Raw genomic sequence first — 16,608 nt, 5'->3', positions numbered from 1 at the left:
CGGGGCGAATCGGGGGCGGGGCCATGCCAGTGATGGGCGGGACGAGGTGGGCTCGGAGGCGGGGCGACTCCAGTAGCGGGCGAATCCGGGAGCGAGGTGGGCTCGGAGGCGGGGCGACTCCAGTAGCGGGCGAATCCGGGAGCGAGGTGGGCTCGGAGGCGGGGCGACTCCAGTAGCGGGCGAATCCGGGAGCGAGGTGGGCTCGGAGGCGGGGCGACTCCAGTAGCGGGCGAATCCGGGAGCGAGGTGGGCTCGGAGGCGGGACAAGTCGGGGGCGGTGCGGGGCGTGGTCGGAGGCGGGGCGAGTCCGGGGCTGGGCGCATATTGGGCGGGTTCGGGCGGGTCCCGGCGGCAGCTGGGCGGGCAAGCCCCGGCCGAGCGCGGGGCAGGCGGAAGGGTTGGGCCGAGCGGGGCGGCTGAGACCGAGCGGCCCTGGGCGCTGCGAGCGGACCCCGCGTCCTGCGCCATGGAGGCCGCGCTGCTGCGCTTCTGCAACTGGAGCACGCTGGCCGTGTGCGCGGCGCTCAAGCTGCCGCAGATCTCCGCCGTGCTGGCGGCGCGCAGCGCGCGGGGCGTCAGCCTCCCGAGCTTGCTGCTGGAGCTGGCGGGGTAAGGCCGAGGCTGCCCCTTCCGCCCTCCCTCTGCCCCCTGCGAGCGCGCCAAGAAGGGCGGGACGACCCCGGAGCTCGGTGGTGCAGCCGGGCGGCCACGGGTTAACTCGGGAGCCTCTGGGCCGCGCGGGGCAGGACTTCCCGACTCTCCTCACCACCCTCCTAGACTGCTTGGCCGAGCCTTCCGTGATTTGCATTGACTGCGCACGCCCATTGTACAGATGGGAAAACCGAGTCATAGCAGAATGAGGCTCTCACAGCATCCCTAAGCCCGCCCCACACCATCAACTTTCTCCGGCCTCGGTTTTCTCACCGGAAAAACAAGAGTTTGAACTAAGATTTCTATAGACTCAGACGATGGGGAGACCTTTGGAGGGAGAGGAGGAGGCGGGATTCGGGCAGGAGTCAGACATGCGTGGAGGAGCCCAACGGACTCCCGGTGCCAGTTTGTCCGTGGGAGACCCGGAGGGGGCACGCTCACCCCTGGCTTACTGACCTGAGCCTGGAAAGCAGAGGTGTGAACCTGGTTGGGAGGCCTGGCAGTGCGGCTGTGGGGGAGGGAGAGGTTCCCTTCTGCGCTCTCTGCCACGGGAAAGGCTGGCAGGGGACAGATGACTAGGCAGAGAGGCTACAAGTTTGCTAATATGTCTGTGCACTCCAGAGTCCTGCAAACACGACACTCAAAGAAGGGCCAGGTGGTGGAGGCGTACCTACCCTCCTCGTGGGGGAGGGGGACGGCGGTGTAGGCAGCAGTGAGGTGTGACAATGCAAAATCAGTGACCCAGACAGGTCTTAACCAACAGAGGCTTATTAAGCTGAAGTTTGAGGCCATACCGGGACAAGCACACAGCACAGATGCACCTGTGGCCGGTGCTCCCTAAGAGGGATTGGATACAGAAGGAAAAGGAGGAAAGGGGCGGGCAGAGAGGCAGGTGAGTAGTTCTTGTGAGGCTCCAACTAGTGCCAGGAGATCCAGTTTCACAGAAGCTAAGGGGCCTGTTTGAGGAAAAGGGAGTGAAGGAAGAATCAATCATGTAGGTGACCTGGGCAGGTGGAGGAATGTTTAGTCTCATCTTTTCTCTGTTCTGCACCTGGGAAGCTAAACGCATAGTCACATTGCTAGTGTGGAATCCAACAGGCTTTAGCTTTAGGAGCTAGACTGGCCTGCAGACCTGCAGTTACATACAATCTGCATGCCCTTGTTGATGGGCGGCCAGCAAAGAATTTCCTCACCCATCATCTGCCAGGCCGGGTGGGGCGGGCAGTCCTCCAGGATGCCCGAGGCCTTTATTTTTCCTGCGGCTCTGGCTGACTAGTAATGTTAGTAACAGCTGTCCATGTGGGAGGGGCTGTTGCCTGACTCAGCCCCCAGGCCTGAGCCTCCCTTTTGCATGAGGAGTTGGGGGCTGGGGGAATCCTTGAGATTTTTATTTCTCTTTACAGGAGTAATAAATGATTTCGAGGGGAAATGAGTTACCACCAGAATGCCTGGCAAAAAGCTGCTCTGAGCTCTGGGGGAAGTGGTGGGAAGTGCGGTGTGGATTCCACTGTGGAACATGGTTGCCCTATGCAGATAAAGCCTCCCAGGAAATCTCTGGCAGCGGAGTGCGAGCCGGAGGCGGGTGGGCTGTCTGAGGGGCTTGCTGCTGGTCCGCAGACTTCCCTAGTGGCTTGGCTGGGTCAGGGCCCAGCTGCGAGCCAGCTGCAAGCAATCCAGCTCCACCACTGGATCCCAATCAATTTTAGCTCCATCTCCCCAGCGATTTAGTATAAGAGTTCCCGTTCCCTGATCACTCCCTCTGAGTTACTCAGCGGCTGTGCGCGTTACTGTACTTGATCCTCACCACTGCCTCAGCAGGTAAGTATTGTTTTCATCCCAGACGGTAGGAACCTGAGCAGGCTGGCGACTCAGCAGTGGCGGCCCTCTCACCCACTCTTCCCCTTCTCCCTGCCCTCTTCCCTCCCACCTCCCCCAGCCTTCCCTGGGGAGGCCCAGGTGGGGTGGGTGCAGTGTCTGCCTGACTCCTCAGGTGCTGCCTGCCTGGAGGCCCCCTGACCAGCTGATGGGGGGACAGCCGGAGTTAAAGCGGAGGAAGCCCCAAGGTGGTCACTGTGACGTCCAGAAAGTGGGGCCAAACAACGTGGCTTTACTGAGCGCTCCCAGGCGAGGTCTGTGGGTCCCAAGAGAGGGGGCCCGAGAAGTTGCATCCGTTTGGAGGGTTGCTGGGCCTTTATGCTGTTTGGGGTGGGCTAGGGACTTTTGTCGGGAAGAGCTGGGGTTTTCCACTGTGACCTGTGGCAGTCATTGAGAAATAGGAGGGGCTGGTGGTATTTGCAGAATTCAGGAACCAAAACTTTCTTATGGGGGGGGGATCCAGGTGTTGTTGTTTTCAGGGGTGCTTGGCAGTTGTTCTTGGTAGGTCTGGTCTTGTGAGCCTTTTCTTTGTGATCTAGGGTGGGGAGGAGGCCCACCACAAGCCTTACATCCCGGCCTTTTGTTTATGATGGGCGCCGCATCTCTTTCCGACTACTTCCTGCTGGGGGTGGGGTGGGGGTGTAGTTAGGGGCTATAGGCCTGGTCGGCTGGTGGAGGGGCGACTGGTAGAGGGGAGCATGGCTGAGGAAGTACTTGGTTTACTGCCACTCGTGACAGCTCTGGTAGGCGGCGCTGGAGGAACGCATAGAGTTCATTGAGGGACCACCGTGACAGGGAGACAAGGACCGGGGTGGATGTACTGACACAGCAGGTGAGTGTTCCATTGCACCAGAAGAACTGTCCCTGAGCAGGGGAGGTGGCTGTGGTCACAGTATGGCTGGTAAGGCGGTGTCCTTGAAGTCGTGGGTTGGGGTCAGTGTGGGAGGGGAGAAAGCACAGGTGATCCGCATAGGGTTGGCCTGTGGGCTCAGTTTCCTAAAGGGGAACGAGAGTGAGCAGAGTGGAGCTTGAGGGATCCCTTTGAGGGTTAGAATATCGTAGAGGGACAGCAGCCAGCAGGGGTCCCTGGAGGGAGGCACAGAGGAAGCAGTGGGAAATATTAGGGATTATTTCAGAGGAAGGCAAGGGTATGTTGAATGATATCCAGCCAGGAGGAGAGAAGAGTGTGGAGGGCGGTGAGTTAGGAGATCTGGAAGGCGAGGGTAGAAAAGACATGAAGGTCCTGTGCTAGGGAAAGCTTTAGTGCTTCCCTGGCAAGAGGCGGCCACACCCAGTGTCCTAAGGCAAGGCGGCCAGCTGCAGATAGGGGTGTCTAGTTGTTTGGATAAATAAGCCACTGGGGTACCGGTGGGTGGGTTGCAGGAGCCTAAAGTCTGGGCGAGGACGCCAAGGGCCAGGCCCTGGAGCCCGTAGTGTGGGCGGGTGTGAAGTGGCCACACGGCTGCCCCTCCAGAGCACAGGGGCCCCTTCTACTCCCCCAGTTTAGTTCTAGGCAGCAGAGTGTTGGCCTCTGGGTAAGAATCTTCTGGAAAAGTGCAGAGTTCAACTCCCAGCTCTGCCTCTCTGTCTCAGGCTACCCACCTCCCTGCGTCTGGGTGGCAGGTGAGTTAAGGCAGAAAACTCGAATGCGTCCACGGGGCAGGCAGGGAATACACACAAGCTAGCGGGGCTGGTGTCACATGACCGTCTGGTCTGATTCTATTATAATGAGCATTTTTGCTATTTTCAGTTAAAAGAAACATTGAAAAATAAAGACACGGCCCCACACCCTGGCCGCAGGAGCCGTGGGAAGTTTGGGTGCTGCCAAGCAGGGATAGACGATGGGGGGATGTTGATGGCTGCACCCAGACTGGTGTCAGGACATCCAGGCTCTTCATCTTTTCTGAGTTCTTGTATGGGCTTGGCTTGCTTGGGCCTCAGTTTCCCCAAGTAATCTGTAAGATGCAGAGGCCAGCTTGCGTGAGGCCTGAAGGGGAGCACAGCAGGGACACTGCCTGGTTCTGGGGTCTCAGGCTGTGTCCGGGGGAGCGTGGACAGAGCGCAGGTGTGCGGGTGGCCAGGGCCCCGTGGCCTTCTCTCACGGTCTGCGGCCGCCGGGCTGGGCGCTGCAGAGGGGGCAGGGCTGGGTGCGCAGCTGGTGCACGCGGGTTTGAGGAAGATCTCTCTGGACAAGCATTAGGATGGAAAGAAGTTTAACTTTTCCTGGGAGGACAAAGGGCCAACAGGAAAGGGGGGGAGGAAGAGTGTATTGGCATAGAAAGCTGGTTACTCAGACCTTTTATTTAGGAATTGTAAAAAAAAAAAAAAAAAAAGGGGGTGGGTGGGTAGAGCGAAAGATGATGTATGGCTGTAGCCAAATTAACAGGGTGCTGTGAACTGTCCTACGGCTCCTCTTCTTAGTGGCAGGCTGACGGCAGAAAGATGGGATTTGGGGCAGGATCTGAGGGCTGAAGTTGGTCCCTGCTGTCAGTCTGGGAACTTCTCAGGAGCACAGGAGGCTATGAAAGCAGATTGTAAAAGGGCCGTCTTAGTCATAGGTCTAGTGATCTAGTGATGGGAAAAGAAAACAATTTGCAGTTCCTTTCTGTTTGCTGGGCTCCTTTAAGATGTTGTGAAAACAGAGCTCCATAACGTGCCTGTCAGAGACACAGAGCGGAGAGCTCATCTTTCTGTTGTTTTGCTAGCAAGATGGACTGACTGTCCTTTCAGGTGGGAGGCAGCCTCCCCAGTCCCCTGGGCTCCCTCTCCCAGGTACCAGAAGGGGCTGCGCAGGAGGCCAGGCACCTGCTTGCCCCTGAAGCTGGGATCCTGCAGCCAGGCCTGGGGTCCTGCTGGTCACACAGGTGCCCAGGCCTGGGGGAGACCCACATGCTCAGGGTGACACCTGGGCCCCACCTCCCCTCCTGTGACCCCCTCCCCGGCCCTCATTCAGCCTGGCGTTGCAGGCTGTCAGAGCAGGATGGGGCAGGCGCAAGTTCTGTGCTAAAGCCAGTTTTCTGTGAGCCCTCCCCAGCTTGGGGAGTGAGGCCCTGGGCCCCGAGTGTGGGTTGATGCTCCGTGGTGCGGGCTCCCTTCCTTCCTGTCCCCGCGGTCTGGACTGAACACACCTGTGGGGCAACTGTACTGCTGGGTGGTGGGACAGAGACAGGCAGCCCAGGGGACATTGGGGACTCAGGTCCTGAGGGAGGTGATAGGGCCAGGGTGTGAGCGGGGTGGCGGAGGTTCGGGCGTGTCTCCCGAGGAGGGTGGGGCCGTCACAGAGCCAGGAGTCCCTTAGAGGGATTGAGGGTGGTCTTCAAGCCCTTCCCGCCTGCTGTCTCCTGGACGGGGCTGCACTTCTGGAAGGCAGCACGCGGCACCCAGGTGGCGTTGTGACTGACACGCAAGGTCTGGAACCTCCCATCCAGGCGTGGATCCGGCCCCCTCTGGTCCCCTGCTCCTCTGCAGCTTCTCGGGGTGATGCCTGCAGCAGCTGGGGGGCGGTGGCTGGGGGCCAGGTGACCACCTAGCCTTAGAGACTGGCGGGCCCGGGTCTCTCGTGTTGCAGAGGGTCAGTGACCTGCCTTCTGTGGACACCCTTTGTCAATGGACATCTCAAAGGACTGGGTAGAGCATGGATAGTGCACTCGGGTCCAGCTCCCAGAAAGTTCTGGATGCTCCTAAAATCATTCAGATTCTTTATTTTTAATTCTTTTTTTAGAAATGAGATCTCCCTTGTCACCCAGGCTAGAGTGCAGTGGCATCGTCATAGCTCACTGCAGCCTCCAACTCCTGGGCTCAAGCCATCCTCCTGCCTTGTCCTCCTGAGTAGCTGGAGCTACAGGCATGCGCCACCATGCCTGGCTCATTTTTGATTTCTCCGTAGAGATGGAGTCTCACTATGTTGTCCAGAGTGGTCTCGAACTCCTGGACTCATGTGATCCTTCTGCCTCAGCGTCCCAAAGTGCTGGTGTTGCAGGAGGGAGCCACGGTGTCCGGCTCAGATTATCAGACTGAGAACCATGCATGCAGTGGGGCTCCCGGCCACCACTCACAGGATTTGGCAAAGGAACGTGGCTCCTGGGATCTGGGTGGCTGTTGCGGGGCGGCCGTGTGAGTCTGTGTCGTCCTCCCCCAGGTTCCTGGTGTTCCTGCGGTACCAGTGTCACTACGGGTACCCGCTGCTGACCTACCTGGAGTACCCTATCCTCATCGCGCAAGGTAACAACGTCCCTTCCACGCCCCTCCCCGCCCGCCTCCCCTCCCCCGCCTCCCCTCCCCCTCACTCAGAGCCTTCCTCTTGCAGACGTCATCCTCCTGCTCTGCGTCTTTCACTTCAGTGGGAGCATGAAACAGGCCACACCCTACATTGCTGCGTATCCTTTTCGGCATCAGAGTCAGAAATGGGCTTGGGCGTGTTGGTTGCTGACAATTCTCGTCGTGAAGCAGGGTCCTTTACCAGATATGTGTTTTTTGGTTACACTAGAGAAGAATCCCAAATGCAGATGTATCAACACGGACCAGAGGTGCCCTCGGTACAGTCCCTGGCAGCGGCCTCCCCGCCACGGCCAGGGCGCCTGGCTTGTGCCAATGGCCCGAGTGGAGTGTCGCCTTAGCATGGCATTGCCGAGCATGCTGGAACGCACAGTCAGCCCCTGCTCAGGGCAGCATGGCACAACGGTACTGGTTTATCTTGGACATTTTTTCCTTTTCTGAAAATAGCCCCAGAGACCTTGATAACAAGGATGTCTGGTGTTGATCACTGTGCGGCCACGCCCGTTACCAGCCGCTCGCTGCCAGGCATGGGCGGCCTGGGCTCCCGAGGCTGGGCCCCAGCGGGTTCTGCTCCTGGTCCAGACAGTGGTCTGGAGGCGTAGCCTTGGGGTCCCAGCGTCAGCGTGGCCAGGAGGCTCAAGGGGTGGCTCCCATGTAGGAGGGCGAGTATTTGTTCCCACTCTTTGTAAAGACTCGCCCAGATTCTCTCACTACACTGCACGCTGCTTAGAAGGCGGGAGTTTTGTGAATGGCAGGGCAGGATGGGCAGGCAGGGTCCCGCTGTGGCTGTGACAGGCTCTGAGCTGTTTAGGTAGGAGGAAGGAGGGAAGGAGCAGCCCGTGGGGATGTGGCCTGTGAGGTCGTGGGTGTTGGGACGTGGGTGTTGGGGGTCGGGAAGCAGCTGGCCCAGAATCAGACAGGGCAGCCCCACCCCATGCTCTGAGCTGCAGCTCCCCATCTGCAAGATGGGATAATGACATCTACCTTTAGAGTTGTGCAAAAGGAAGTACCAGCAACACAGAGCAGCTGAGTAAATGCCAGGGCCGTAGTGCTGGGTTTACTGCAAGGCGGCTCTGCAGCCCGGGTCTGCAGGGGCAGCTGGGCTCTGGCGCGGCGGGGCCCTCCATGGTCTCACTGAGCCGCAAGCTCCCTGGCTCTGCAGAAAGGGGGTGCCCCGCGTGCTGCACCTCCGCAGATCACGGTCATTCCCAGCTGGGTAAAGGTTTTTGAGAACAGTGCATTGCAGATGAAAAGCATCATGTAATTTACTTTTGAAATAAAATGCAACAGCTTCTCTGTGCAAATGGTGAGGCTGAAGGTACGGTGTGGGTGCTGAGGGTAAGTTATTCAGAGCTGTGGGTGCTCAGGGCAAGTCTGTTGTCAGCAGGTGTTTATAACCTGTCAGTCGTGCCTCATGGACAGCAAATAAGTAGGGTCATTGTATTAACAACGAATATTTCATAAAGTGTAAGATTGTCCCCAGTACTGCATGGGTATACTTATATACTTAAAGATTATTTGTTGTTGACCTGAAATTCATATTAAACTGGGTGTCTGTATTTTTATTTGCCAAATCTGGCAACCCTACAAAGAAATCCTCTGTAGCATCTCAGTAGCTCCTATTGCCACTCAAATTCTATAAAATATATATTTCGAGTACATGGAGGTGGGATGGTATAGACTTGGGCAAAAAGAAAATCACAAAAATCAACTTAAAAAATTGAGTTAGAGGCCAGGCGCGGTGGCTCACGCCTGTAATCCTAGCTCTCTGGGAGGCCAAGTCGGGCGGATCGTTTGAGTTCAGGAGTTCGAAACCAACCTGAGCAAGAGCGAGACCCCATCTCTACTATAAATAGAAAGAAATTAATTGGCCAACTAATATATACAGAAAAAAATTAGCCAGGCATGGTGGCACATGCCTGTAGTCCCAGCTACTCGGGAGGCTGAGGCAGGAGGATTGCTTGAGCCCAGGAGTTTGAGGTTGCTGTGAGCTAGGCTGACGCCATGGCACTCACTCTAGCCTGGGCAACAAAGCGAGACTCTGTCTCAAAAAAAAAAAAAAATTGAGTTATAGACTGTTTTGAAAACAATTCATCCAGCTGGATTCAGGCTGCCACCTGGCATTGACCAGGCTGCTAATATTCAGTTCTGCTGACTTTTAGCACAGGGCGCCATACATTTCAATCCCTTCATTTAATTAATGGTGTTAGTTATAATCACGGCAATCTTTTGAGTCCCAGTGATGTGGCTGTTGGCATTCAGCAGGTAGACGGGGCAAGAATGCTAGGTGCACGTTACAGATAGACAAACCAGGTCAAGAGACGGAAGTGCCTGGTTCAGGGCCGTCCCGAGACTCCTGGCCGGCCGTTCCAGCGCCCTCTTCAGCCGTCACTCAGCTGCATCGTTTCTAGGGTGGAGCTGGTGGGACGGGGATCGGTGAACAGGTCCACATCACCCCAGTTTCGCAGAACATTCCTACTCTGCAGTGTGGGTCCTCCCTTTTAAGTGCTTGACTTTTGACAGTGAATTGAGACCGCTGCCTGGTGAGGGATTGAGCGGGTGTTACAACCATCAGGATGTTCCCAGTCCCAGGGAACAGCCCGAGCACACAGGTGTCTTTGCGTTTTTCTCTCATAATCTGCTTTGTTCTTTTGAACTCTGAGCAGATGTTCACTCAGAACCCTTTCTGTCTTCTCCAAAGTTGACAAGTGCTAGCAGAACCGCCCCCAGTTCCACGCTTGGTTTCCGTGTGCGGCTCTCTGTGGTCTTGGTTTGTTTGGGTGGGACGGGAGGGTGGTCCTGCCAGGTGCCCCACTGCTGTCTGCCTTAGCGCTGGGAAAGACTGGTGTGTTCCTGGTTCATCCTCACCCTGCAGAAGTGGATCCTAGACCTGGCCATGGTGAGTACCACCCTTGAAAAGGACGTGCGTGAGAAGTAGCAAGCTGCCCTGGAGAGAACTTTCGAGATCAAATGTGAAACCTGCTCAATTTTCAGCTGCACTAAGAGATAATGGGAATCAAAGTACAGTGCTATCCAAATATTAAATGGTATTATTCTCATTTAAATGTGGGCCAAATTTATTTGTAAACTTTCTCTTTGGGGGCCATAGAGAACCAGATTGGGGAGGTGGTTAACCGTAGTATAATGAAAAACTGAGCGTCAGTTGAGAGCTGCTTATTAGGCTAATAATTACATGCTGGTTTCATACTCACTATTTTTCTGACTTTACCCCCCAAATATTGCTTTTCTTCCCTCAGCATGCAGGGTGCTGCAGGCTAGCTTGCGAAGATCTTACTCTGCCAGGCAGCCCAGGGCCTGAGCCAGCCGTAGTGTGGACTTGTTATAGAAGAGCCAGGAAATTCAGGGCTGATGTTTGAGTCGAGGAGTTTGTCAGTTCCAAACAGCCTGGTTTTCCCCAGGCTCCAAAACGCAGTCTCTGTATTTTTTATTGGGGGGTATGGATAGATAAGCCTTTGTGGCCAGGCAGTGATTCATTCTTACTCCCAACTTCAAACTAGCTATAGCCCATGAGTGACCCACTGCACAGCGGAATCTGTGAGTTATTAATACACGTCTCACTGTTGCGTTCTTTTTCACCAGACTTAGGTTTCAACCTCGTATTGTACAAATTGATTATGATTTGACCAGAAAATTTGGCTTCAGGCATGCTTGGAGTATCTGGTGCTCTTGTACTTTTTAAATTTATTTTTATATTTTTACAAATAGACTCTTGACTCTGTCACGTTTTATCTGCAAACAGAATTTATGTACTTTCATCAGTGCGGCCAGTAAGTTTGCGCAGCTCCAGTGCCTGTGGAAGAGGAGGGACTCGGGAGCCGTGAGCGCGCTGACCTGGAGCCTCTCCGCCTACACCTGCGCAGGTGAGGGCCTGGCGCCAGTGTGTCTCCAGCGCCAGGTGTCTCCCTGGCAGTTGCTACCTTGGCTCTGAAGTGCCATGGACCTGGCTCCCCAGGCAGAACCTCCCAGCTGAGTGTATCCATATTTACAAGGGGGATTTAAGCAGACTGCCCTCCATTTTCTGCAAGATCCATATTCCAGATGCCAGAAAAAGAAGAAAAAAGTGAAAGTAAAAATCAGGCCTTATAATCACAGGTCCCGTCTTTGAAAAGTATCAAGAGGTTGATTATATTGAATCTGCTAATTTATTTTAAAAATTTGAACCTTTGTAACATATTAAGAGGATGAAAATCATACATTGGCTTTTAAGAATGAATGAAGTTTGTAGCAGTGGAGGGATTTCCCGCAGCCACATTGTTTGGTCTTAACTTTAAAATTTCCACCGTTCGTTTGGGTTCTCGCAAGAGCTGCCTAAAACACATGCATACTATATATAGGCAGAAACATTTTAAAAATGCAGAGCTAGCATATTAATTGGATTTACTAGTTTTAGATATCTTACTGTCTCATGATTCTTCTGCATTTTAAAGGATCTATTTCTCTATCCATGGTTGGTGGTTTGGGTCTTTCTGTCCAAAGTTACTTAACATGAATACTTGTTGAGTTTTATTTTTAGCTTTTAAAATGTTAAAGTTTTTATATACACACACACCACACATTTTCTTTATCCATTCACCTGTTGATGGACACTTGCGTTGATTCCACGTCTCGGCTATTGTGAACTGTGCCAAGTAAACGTGGGTGCGCAGCTACCTCTTCCAGACACTGATTCCATTTGCTTTGGATGTGTATACCCACTAGTGGGATTTCTGGATCACATGGCAGTTCTATCGTTAATTTTTGGAGGAATCTCCGTACTGTTCTCCGTCGTGGCTGTACTGATGCACATTGCCCAACAGCATGCAAGGCTTCCCTCTTCCTACTCCCTCTCCCACATTCATCTTTCATCTTTGTGATGGCGGCCATTCTGACAGCTGTGAGGTGTGTCTTATTGTGGTTTTGATTTGCACTTCTCTGATGACTAGTGATGTGGAGCATTTTTTCATATACTTGTTGGCCATTTGTATGTCTTCTTTGAGAAATGTCTATTTAGATCTTTTGCCCATTTTTAGATCAGGTCATTTGTTTTTCCTTTTACTCTGACATTTAAGTTAATACGGTATTGAGGTCATTTGTTTTCATGCTATTGAGTTGAGATCCTTCTGTATGTTGGATAATAACCCTTATCAGATATTTGGCTGTTAGGACATGAGAGTCCTTGTCGGCCACCTGCCTAACTGGAGTCTTCTCTCCCTTGACTTAAGATCAATGTCCTTCATTTAAATTGCTGACTTAACACCTGTTTACATGGTGTCTGCACCTAAAGCCTTGGGTCATCCAATTTGGCCACACAAAATTTCAGAGGATTTGATGTCTGCCCTTCGACATATACTAAGTGCAAAACATGTTAGGCAGAGGGAGAGTGTGTGATGGGTCGGTTTTGGGTTAGGAAAAGGCCCACCTTGAGTTGCAGGCGGTGGTGTTTTCTAACTCCCAATTCACGTAGCCTACGAGTGTCAGTTTCAGCTGTTACCCCGATTTCCTGCTTATTTGCTAAATGAAGGGCTATACCAGAAAAATGAATTAAACAGTTCTAGTCAGACTCTTAAGGAAACTGAGGCTCCGAAAAGGGTAAGATTTTCCTATCTATAAAACACAGGGGTAGAATTTAAAACATTGTTTTTTAACTAGGGAGAGCCTTTCTTTAAATAAAACCACCCAGAAGCTCATTATGTAAATGAGATTTAATAGAGCTGCTTTTTGAGGGTGGGGGCGTGGCGGGTTGGCGCGCACAGGCCGGGCAGGGGAAGCTCAGCCCCAGCCCTGGCTTCCCCGGGCAGGACCGAAGAACCTTCTGGGAACTGCTGCTTCTCTTATGAGCAGTTTCAAAGCCACTAGGCTAGGACGCATGGCTGGCTGGTAGATGTTTATGGAATAGAGTACTGTTTGGTTTTATGTGCTACCAAAAGTCTGTCAACAACACTTAGTATATATTGGTATATTTAAAGGAAAGACAATAGGTAAACACCAAAATGTCTGAGAAGCAAGTCATTCATTGCTGCAAATTTTCTTTTACAGCAAGAATAGTCACAACCTTAATGACCACCAATGACTTTACAAGTAAGCAAAATATTTTTCTTCCCACTTCTGAGTTTTATGCTGTTTGTGCCTTCTTCATTTGGAAAGTGTCTTAGGGTTCGTAGAGGGGCTCCGCTGTAAGGGATGATGGATGTAGAGGACAGCAGCAATGTATTCCTGGTTTTCATGAGTCACATTTTTATTATTAACCATGTACTTGCAGTACAGGGGACAGACTTCGCACGAGTGGGTTCCTATCTGCGTGGTACCTCCACTTCAGCAGTGGGATGGGACACAAGTGATCACGATTACCTACTGGATCCTGCTGTGAGATGAGTTTAGAAAGCGCAGGGCAGGGCGAGCACCTGAGAACCAGACCTAGTCTGAGGCGCTGGGAAGATTAACTTGAAGAGGAGTGAAGTCTCACAGTGGGTAGAGATTTAGTCCAGGAAAGGGTGGGGGCACTGTGACAAGGAGCAGCATGTGGCCAGCAGCAGAGAGGACACAGGCCTGCAGGGCCGGGGCACGGGGGAGGGCGGGGAGCGTGGCGGGGTGAGGCTGGCCGTGGCCGAGGCGTCCAGAGTCGGCGTCCGGCACCGAAGAGAAGTGCCCACAAACGGCAGGAAGGGCCCGAAGGTTTTTAAAGCAGGGGAGTGGTATACTCCCTTGACTGTATGCTCTTGTTCTGTGTTTCTAAAAGAAAAAGCTGTGATGGAGGAGAAAATACTTTGGTTAACTAAAAAAGAATCAATAATTCCTTAGGCTTTCAACTCCCTAATTGAGCATACTATATGTCTTTCGAAAATGATTAGAACAGATGGTGTCACCTATGAATACTGGACAATGTCCCCAGCACATGGACCCCTTCCATAAGCGAATTATTATTTAATAGAGAAGTACTGCATCAGAACAGAGATGCATTTGTTGGTCTCTTCCTGGAGGTTGTACTTTTGGCTCCAATACTTTTTGTCAGCTCTGATTGTAGGATTTAAATTCTTCTGGTCAGAGTAAACCTAGATCAAGGAGGGAATTGGAGAGAAGACAGACCGGGTCTTCTCCACAGGACCTCAAGAATTCTGAGCTTGGAAAGGAGAGTCAAACCCTAACTAAACAACAAACCTACACACTAAAAATTAAGTTTACATGATCAAGAATATTCTAATTCTGATTTCTTATGTGTGACAGCTTTTCCTGAGACTTAGTATATCTGGGGATAACCTTTGAAAAACAGTTTAGCTAATATCTTACATGTGTTTCACAAACACAAAGCTATCTTAAATCTCATAAACCTTATTTATCAAGAGGGTGATCAGGCCTTAAAGTGGAAGTTAAGTCATTGTTAAAGTTTTGGGGTTTTTTATTATTTTTTTTACAGAGTCACATTTTCATGGTTACTTCAATATAAAATATGCTTTGACATTTGGGCAAGTGTTTCTGTTAAGAAATGTATAAGAATCAACAGAATGCGTTATACTAGCTTTGCTTAAGATGGAATGTTCTGTTATACTGGTAACCTTAAGACTTCAAAGGAGTGAAGAGGTTTAAAAAGTTATACTCCTTTTAGCCAGAGCCAAATGTCTCTAATCTTTTAGGATTTATTTATTCATGGAGTCAGGCCAAATGGCCAAGAGATAATGATAGGGAGATCATTTCCCCAAAAATACTTGGAACCAGAGTTGTTCGAAGTCTTCATAATCTATAATTAAGTTTCATTTTAGGGGTGGGGAGTGAAAGTTTTATTTAGAATTATACTTTAGAGCAGGAGGTGATTTTGCTCTACTATGTGAAAAGTTTTTAATACACACTTTTGTTCTTTTTGATTTCAGTTCTTATACGTTTCGTGATCATGCTGGCTTTAAATATATGGGTAACAGCTACAGTACTTCGCTACCGGAAGACCGTTATAAAGGCTGAATGATGGATTTATTATTCCTGCCCACAAAGCGGATTTTGAATACTGAACCAAAGGAAAAAAGAAGCTCCTTGCTAAATCAAGGTCTTTTATAAATTGAGTCAATCATTTCAGAATCTTTGAAGCCCAAAGTCTTTTTTAGACTCGAAGGAGCCACTTCAACACTTGTTTAAGTGCCAGTTTCCTGCATGTACTTTTCAACTTTCAGAATCTTTTAAGAAACAAATCCTTGATGAGATAAAGAATAGGAAAAAGAAAAAACAAATCCTCCCCATCAGTGGCAGTGAGTGGAGTGGGATTGTGCTGAAAGTCAGAAGCGGAACTGTATAGATTACTAGGGTTCACTTTCTGGGACTAAAGTTTAATTGTAACATAGACATAACAGGACAGCCTTGTTTGCATGTCATAATACGGTACAACACCTGCTCACGCTCTAGCAAGGACAGCAAAGGAAGCACAAAATATAATCGGCTTGAGTCTGTGTACCAAAATAGTCCTTTCACTTACCATTGTGCCTTAAGCAATTCCTAACAAAAGGTATTTACTGTTAGCTGCAACCTCTACTTAAAAAGAGGAAATCCTAAGAAATTTTTTGATTCAAGCACAATGCTGCCTTTTAAAAATGGCCACACCTATGCAGTTACCATTATTGGAATGTGGTATAAAATGCCAGGTTTTGTCTATTGAAAATATATAAAGAGTACTGCTAGGTTCTGCCCAATTCTTATAGATTTTATTCTCATTATAGTGTCTTATTCTTAACATGTTAGGATTATGTGTATACTGTATTTTTCTCTATAAAGATAAACCTGAACATTTAAAAATCCACTTTCTATCAAGGCACAGTGGCTCATGTCTGTATTCCCAGCACTCAGGGATGTCAATATGGAGGATCACTTTCTAAATTTTTTTATTTCAGACTTTTATTTGTAAATGTTTTAAAAAGTACAAAATGTTATAATGATACCACAATACAAGAGACACGGCAGGCTTTCTTCTCATCTGCTTGAAGGAAGGTCTTCAGTTGGGTAGAGCACAGCATGAGTGGACTCACGGGTCACGTGGCCTGTTGTCCAGAGATGCTGTTAATTGTTGGTCCTCCCTAGTGTTCTTTACTAATGAGTGCCCAGCGTGTCCACTACCATTTGAAATGCTTGCAGGGAATCTGTCACATCTCCCTTGCTGTCTCTTCTTAAAACCCCATCTAGCTTAAGTCTTCAAACTCTTCTGGTCCTTACAGCTGAGACCAGCCTGAGCAAGAGAGACCCCGTCTCTACTAAAAACAGAATAATTAGCTGGGTGTTGTGGCTGGTGCCTGCTGTCCCAGGTACTCTGGAGGCTGAGGCTAGAGGATCACTTGAGCCCAGGAGTTTGAGGTTGCTGTGAGCTATGATGATGCCACTGCACTCTACCCAGGGCCAGAGTGAAGCTGTCTCAAAACAAACTGGAAAACAAACTGGAAAAAAAAAAACAACAGAAAATTGAACCCCCTTTTTAACTTCTCCCTTTCATATAAAATTTAAAAATATAAAATAATTCACTTTCCCATTCTAACTGAAGACATTCTGCTATATGCAATAAGTATGTTTATTAGAGAATGGTTAGTTTCCTATGTAAAATAAACTTTCATATTTTGAACTCTGCTAAGTCTTAAAGCTGTCATTTGTTTTAATCTAATTTTGTTATGTAAGGTGCAGTTTTTAAATTAACTGGTTAATCCTTTTAGAACTGCTTGGGAAAAGGAAGAGAAACTTGATTATCTAAAAATAAAACATTCATTCTGTAGTTTGGATCACAGATGCCATTTTTAAAAGATATAAGTTAATCTTTTTTCACTTGCAGTTATAATCTGAGCATCA

The 16,608-nt window shown here is 50.4% G+C and overlaps 1 protein-coding gene across 2 annotated transcripts; it reads left to right on the top strand.

The window, feature by feature from the left end:
* Positions 1-332: 332 nt before the first annotated feature.
* On the top strand, positions 333-16,392 carry SLC66A3 (solute carrier family 66 member 3). 2 transcript variants are annotated; one of them, XM_076000550.1, is made up of 7 exons: positions 333-609; positions 6,665-6,747; positions 6,833-6,902; positions 9,643-9,700; positions 10,562-10,682; positions 12,838-12,879; positions 14,664-16,392. In XM_076000550.1, the coding sequence occupies exons 1-7, from the start codon at positions 467-469 to the stop codon at positions 14,753-14,755; spliced, it is 609 nt and encodes a 202-aa protein (XP_075856665.1). In that variant the 5' UTR covers positions 333-466; the 3' UTR covers positions 14,756-16,392. The 2 variants fall into 2 exon arrangements, with proteins under 2 accessions (XP_075856665.1, XP_075856666.1); XM_076000551.1 differs by lacking the exon at positions 333-609 and adding an exon at positions 1,425-1,543.
* The last annotated feature ends 216 nt before the right edge of the window (positions 16,393-16,608 follow it).

The sequence above is a fragment of the Microcebus murinus genome, chromosome 3 (assembly GCF_040939455.1).
Source record: "Microcebus murinus isolate Inina chromosome 3, M.murinus_Inina_mat1.0, whole genome shotgun sequence".
NCBI lineage: Eukaryota > Metazoa > Chordata > Mammalia > Primates > Cheirogaleidae > Microcebus > Microcebus murinus.
Note: the sequence above shows the minus strand (reverse complement) of the source record. Positions and strands in the feature narration are given on the sequence as shown.